This window comes from Quercus lobata, chromosome 5, assembly GCF_001633185.2.
Source record: "Quercus lobata isolate SW786 chromosome 5, ValleyOak3.0 Primary Assembly, whole genome shotgun sequence".
Taxonomy (NCBI): domain Eukaryota; kingdom Viridiplantae; phylum Streptophyta; class Magnoliopsida; order Fagales; family Fagaceae; genus Quercus; species Quercus lobata.
This window is the reverse complement of record NC_044908.1, coordinates 19,892,745-19,899,270: the sequence shown is the minus strand read 5'-3', so window position 1 is coordinate 19,899,270 and position 6,526 is coordinate 19,892,745. Positions and strand designations below refer to the sequence as shown.

Here is a 6,526-nt window from a genome sequence, read left to right as displayed (position 1 = left end):
TCACTTCTTACAATTCATGACAAAAGATACCAACTTTGGAATCGGAAAAAAATGGCTCAAAAAAATCGCTAGGAATTGCTAGGAACTAGGGTTATGTTTGAATTTAGTTTTATTAGCAAAATTCTAAGATTAATTATGACTAATAATAATAGTATTGATGAACCCAATGGTTTATAGGATAATTTCTTACAATTTTTTGGGGCCTAGGGATTGTTAATTATAATTTCCTAGCCATATGTTAACAATCTCTATACAAAATTCCCCTATTTGTTGGGGCCTTTATTTTATGTGAGGTCTTGTTGAATTTGCTAGCATCTCTTAGTTGTCATATCCAATTTGCTTTTACATGTAAATTTAATATGTTGGGTTATAGATTGACCCCGGTTAATTAATTCAATCATCAAGTTGATTAATTAGGTCAAATTACATGCAAATCGTGGAGGCGCCAACAAATCTCCAAATAAATTAAATTTAGCGGAAAATAAATTAACACAGTGATTTGTTGACAAATGAGGAAAACCTCTCGTAAGGCAAAAACCTCACTGGGTGAATTCAAGATCACCACTCCCAAGAATCTACTAATAAATAATCAAATGGTTACAAGTATGAAGAATCTTACCACTACCCTAGCCTATCCCAAAATACCAACCTATAGTTGAACCTTAATTCACTTCAATACCCAATTGAACTTGCTCTTGTAGCAAATCTCTTTGCTTTGCACAAAACTCCAATCTATAACTAACTCCTTTGCACAGGTCCTAGTACATGACTAACTCCAGTAACTTGATTGATTGTTATTGGCTGTAAAGTTCTTCATTTCATAAGTATTGAAGATCAAGAAGCATTTGGTTACAAAACCCTAAGGCGCACAAACGTAGTAGCTTCACACAGAGTATATGAGTTCTAAGTCTCTGATTCCGTACTTAATGACTTTTAAAATAAGCCTTATATATGACTATAATTGTAAAGAGAGAAACTTTAATCATTCACGTCATCATGGCCCGAAATTCAAATCTGAGAATTCTGAATTCGTAGTTCTCGACAGATCGAGCTTGTGTTGAGCTTCTCCATTAATCCTCGATAGCAACTAGTGTCGAGCTTGTGTTGAGTTTTAATGAAACAACTTTTCTTCAGTTGTTTCTTGAATCAAAATTCATGTTCTTAATGATACCAATTGATATATTTGAATAACATACTTCTTGATACATTAAACCCAACTTAAATCAACTCAATTACAAATAAAGTGTATTTTGTCAAAGGATTAGTTAATTACATAGAAAATATGACTCTAACATAGTAATAGGGTGTTTCAAGTGTTAGCCTCTTTTGTTGGAAGATTAATATATCTTCAACAATGTGTAAATTCTAAAATTACAACTAAGCTCTTAAAAGTAAAAAAAAATCAGTCGATGGAAATTACCCCAAGAACACAATTGTTTCTATGTTCTACTACTGTTTTTGACCAAGTATTTAAGAGTGGGTTTTAGTTGCAACTTACATATGGGCCAGCCCAGTAGAAGTGTTATGCACACTTGGATGGACTGCCATGGTCACATCTAAAAGCCCAAAACCACCATTCATTGAACCTGGACACAAGCAACAAGCAAGCAGCAAAGCCTCTTCACTAATTTTCCCACCAGAGTTCAGAGTAAACAAACAGATTCTCAGAAAAACAAACAGAACAGTATAGAAAAGAACAGAGCATAACCATGTCGGAGACATTCTTGGAATTCCAAATCCCGCACCAAAAGATTTTCAACGGAATTCAATTCCCTTTAATTCTATCACCCAACCCCCAGTCCCAGACCCCTCCTTCCTCTCTGTCTCTTTTCACCAAAGCGATCAAAACCGAGAAAACATTTCTCGACTCTGTGCTCCACAAGTCCGGTGCTGTACTCCTCAGGGGCTTTCCTGTAAGTACAGCCTCGGACTTCAACGACGTCGTTGAGGCCTTTGGCTTCGAGGAACTTCCTTACGTGGGTGGAGCTGCCCCTCGGACCAACGTTGTGGGTCGGGTCTTCACCGCCAATGAGTCCCCGCCAGATCAGAAGATTCCTTTTCATCATGAAATGGCTCAGGTATATTCCGTAATTTCATCCTTTTTTGGGGGGCAAATTGCTAATGACCTTTTATATTGAAGGTGTTGTCGTTTTTATATTAACAACGCTGAGTTTATATACGGTTTGTCGTTTCACCATGTGGACGACATGTCGTCGTTAACTTTAAACTATATCATTATAGGGTGAGTGTAGTCCAAAGTGTGTCATTGCCGTTTTTACGGATTAAAACGGCACATAGTTTTTGTATCACCTTCTGCAAGCAAAAGGTGGTATTTAGTGGTGATAGTTACACAGTTGTTAGACACAGCTAAAATTGTGAAATCGTGTTTTCAAAATATGTTTCAGCTAATGTATATCTAATGCATAGGATAGTCGTGCTTACATACTGTCAATGTATATGAGCACAAGGTGGCAAGTTTTCATTGGATAAAATCACTTTCACATAATCCACAACTCTTTTTTCTTTTTTTAGTTAAATTCATTACGAAAGAAATGGAATACGAGTTCCACAACTCAGTGCAGTTGAGCACCATACAAAACAACACCAAACCATACAGCAGTACAGGACAACAAACCCTCTTCCACACTGCACAATCAGTACAAATAGCAGCTCTAATACTTAATAAAGAAGAACTGCACATAAATTAAAAAAATAAAAAATAAAAAAATCCACAACAGCAAACCATCTTCAGTTCTTGAAAACTTTAGAGAAGATGCTCCAATTTCATATGACTTTGTTCTGCAGTGACAACTTCACCTTCTTGCAAAACTCAATTCGAGTTTTAACATCCCACTTTATGGAGGTGACAATGGCATCTTCAGATTTAACACGCCCTTTGTATACCTGAGCATTTCTTTGAAGCCAAATATGATAAACAGTAGCAGCCATGATCAGTTTACATAATACAGCCTTTAAGAGAATTTTTTTTTGTCAACTCTCTAGTACCCCATTCAATCACAGCATCACATTGACACTTTGAGTTCTTAACCAAACACATGCACATTATTACAAAAGGTTATGTCTGCAACAAATGTGAAATATGTTGTGTCACTAGATTTATTATACATATGGAATCCTTGAATGTGGGATTTACACGTGAGTGTTGCATACTTCATTGTGTAAGATGTTTTTATCAGCATATCTTCTTGAGCTTTGTTTAGGACTTACTTGGGTTTATTAATAGGTTCCTACATTCCCTTCCAAGCTATTTTTCTTCTGTGAAGTGGAGCCTGGAAGTGGGGGAGAGACTCCTATAGTTCTTAGCCATCTTGTCTATGAAAAGGTGAAAGAGAGACACCCAGAATTTGTTGAACGACTAGAAGAGCATGGATTGTTATATACGCGGGTATTAGGTGAAGATGATGACCCGTCATCTCCGATCGGGCGTGGGTGGAAATCAACATTCTTGACCAAAGACAAGAGTGTGGCTGAGGAAAGGTTTGTGATTTGAACTATTGTTTGATATTTGAAATGATTTTTATTCCAAGCATTTGTGCATGACAAGCTGCAGTTCCTTATCTGGTAGTTGATTCTTGTAAAACATGAACAAACCAGACATGGTCCTGTTTTGATTGGGAATACATGCAATGAGATAGGTGAAACAAGTTAAAGCACAATCTACTTTGGACACAAATTTAGCTCTCATTAATATGATCATAGTTCCTACACCATAACAACTTATTAATGTTCTTTACAATAGTGTTATTCCAAGACTAGTTGAAAACCACTTCAGTATATGTTTCTTTTGAAATCACAAGTTATATGGTAATGAGGGATAAAAAGTTTCCATGTTGCAAGCTGTGATGGCATTTTTTCAGCAGAATTATTTGCATATGACCTGCTATATACCTATGATATGCCAATGCTCTAGATTTTATCTTTATGGTGCTCAGGCTCACTGTAATATATGATCAGTATAGGTGAACTTCTTGCGTTCAAACTCATTAGAGCAACAACTATATTGTTGCACACGTTCTATTTGCCGAACTGCTTTTTGTATAGCTTCTACTTGATCGATATTAGCAGGCTCAATGCCTTGCAAAAAGTATTGCATGAGGCCATTGTTCAGGACATTCAAGACTAATCATCTTATAGATGTCCCATATATTCAATTTAAGTTCTTGCGCTATCTGTACAGCTAAGATCATCTTTTCATTCAATGGCTTCAAAGTAGATTAGCATATACAATTACAGAGCATTAACAGGTATAATATCTATTATTTGGACCTGGAGATAATATGGCTCTTCCAACGCATTTGACAGGGCTACTAATTTGGGGATGAAGCTGGAATGGCTGGAGGATTCAGTTAAAACAATAATGGGTCCAATCCCAGCTATTAAATTCGACAAGACAAGACAGCGCAAGATTTGGTTTAACAGCATGGTTGCTGCTTATACAGGCTGGGAGGATGCCAGGAATGATCCTGTAAAAGCTGTTACCTTTGGAGATGGCAAACCGTTGCCAGCTGATATCATCTATGACTGTCTAAATATCCTTGAAGAGGAAAGTGTAGCCTTTCCTTGGCAGAAAGGTGATGTTCTTTTGCTGGATAATTGGGCTGTCCTTCATGCCCGAAGATCATTCGATCCACCTCGCCGTATATTAGCTTCACTTTGCAAGTAGCGTATGTGCATCTTCACCCTGCAAATGGTTTTATTGTTTGGTACGAAATTATACAATTTTAGGCTGCGTTATGGAGATGTATAAATAAAGTATTGTAATGGCGTACAAACCATATTTGTAGTTTATGCCACGTTTGTGGAGAAGTATCAACAATACTAGCATGCATAAACAAAACCTATTACAATTGCTCCACAATAGAAATTTGGTTGAAAATTTAACCAACCTGTCTAGTTAGACCCAAGCCATACGTGAAACTAAATGCATACCCTTTTTTTGTTTGCCTCCACGAATTCTTCTCCTAGGAAATTTCAAATTATTCCGGTGCCCTCATCTCCTTACTTTTTGAAAAAAAAAAAAAAAATACAAGTTTTGTGGTCAAATGCAGGACCTCATGAGAATTATGGCTGATTTTAGAAAAATGTTTACATCTTAATGTTGAGCACAGATTATGCAAATTCACTACCTACTTGCTACCTTGAAGAAAGAAAACTCCTCTGTAACAGACTATTCTCATCAATTTACTAGTTTTGCCAACACACTTGCTACTATTGATCAACCGCTCAATGATTTTGGGGTTTTTGGTTTCTTATTGGCTGGCCTCGAATCCGAATATGACTCCTTTGTGACTTTAGCGTCACCGTGATTGAAGCCACAAGGCAATCATATTTGTAATTGAGGCCAGCCAATAAGAAAGAAAAGGCTCAAAGTCATTGAGCGGTTAATCAATAGGGGCAAGGCTTGTAAATTGATGAAAATATTCAGCTTAGAGGAGTTTCCCTTTCTTCAAGGTAATAAGTTGATAGTGGATCTGTATTATCCTTACTTGACATTGAGATGTTTTTTTCTAATGTCTGCTATACTTCTCATGAGGTGGTGCATTTGACCACTTGCTAGTATGCTTTTTCAAAAAGTGAGGAGATGATAGCACCAAGAATTATTTGATCCTGAATTCATCAAGAATTGATTATCACCATCTGTTTGAGTAGTGATGGCTTGTGGTGGAATTGGTGTTGATCCATCAAGATAGACATAAAGGTTTTGCACTTTCAAGCAGGGAACAAATTGAGCCTTCCATGGAGGATAGTTGTCTCTGTAGGTTTGATTGAGAGTGAATGGTGTAGAGTTGGCAAGATATTAGTTTGTAAGATGACAATTTGCAAAATAACAGTTTGCAAGATGATTGTTTGCAAGATGAAAACATAGATACAATTTGCAAGGGCATGATGTGCAGTTTCCTTTAAACCTTAATAGCAGGTGGGTGAAAATAATTGCTAGAATGAGAAGTACAAGAGCTACAAAAGAAGAGAAAAGAGAACTAACTTCAAAGAGCTTTCAAGGCCCCATCAGCTAGCACAGAGTCCCCTAGCTAAGCGTGTCCAAGGAAAAGTACAAATAGGCAAGACATGCCTACCCCCAGTTGGCCTCCCGAGCCTCCCCAAAGTCGCAAGAAAGGGCTAGCCACCTTAAAGACATCGTCTACCCTCCGTTGGTGAAGAGATATGCCCCTAGAAGGTACAACAAGAAGGCCCTAGCCATCTTGGCGCAGTCGTCGACCTTCACCTGTGGAAAGGCTTGTAATCTGCCTCGATGTCGAAATAGCAAATTGTCTCAATGGTGTACCTCCTCCCAAGCAAGTCTATGCCAAGTTGAGTGCTCGACTCACCCTCCAAGTTTGTGAGAGTCCCACGCACCTAAGGCCGGTCATGTAGTGGAAGTCATAAGGAGTCACAATTATCTCCCTATCAGTAATGTGGAAAGTGTAGGTAGTCTCCCACTACCTCTCAGCCAAAGTTTGCACCAAAATGGCACTAGCAGAACTCTCCGATAGTGAATGAATAATCG

General features: G+C 37.7%; 1 protein-coding gene across 1 annotated transcript; it reads left to right on the top strand.

Annotated features, from left to right (window-relative positions):
- The first annotated feature begins 1,542 nt into the window (after positions 1-1,542).
- On the top strand, positions 1,543-4,920 carry LOC115989065 (clavaminate synthase-like protein At3g21360). Its single transcript, XM_031112723.1, has 3 exons — positions 1,543-2,078; positions 3,245-3,498; positions 4,324-4,920. The coding sequence occupies exons 1-3, from the start codon at positions 1,710-1,712 to the stop codon at positions 4,682-4,684; spliced, it is 984 nt and encodes a 327-aa protein (XP_030968583.1). The 5' UTR covers positions 1,543-1,709; the 3' UTR covers positions 4,685-4,920.
- Positions 4,921-6,526: the final 1,606 nt, after the last annotated feature.

What these genes read in the sequence shown, in the direction of transcription:
- LOC115989065 (XM_031112723.1), top strand. Translation starts at nt 1,710, where the DNA reads ATGTCGGAGACATTCTTGGAATTCCAAATCCCGCACCAAAAGATTTTC. An exon ending in TTCATCATGAAATGGCTCAG is followed by an intron (nt 2,079 to 3,244) that starts GTATATTCCGTA and finishes GTTTATTAATAG; the next exon opens with GTTCCTACATTCCCTTCCAA. An exon ending in AAGAGTGTGGCTGAGGAAAG is followed by an intron (nt 3,499 to 4,323) that starts GTTTGTGATTTG and finishes CGCATTTGACAG; the next exon opens with GGCTACTAATTTGGGGATGA.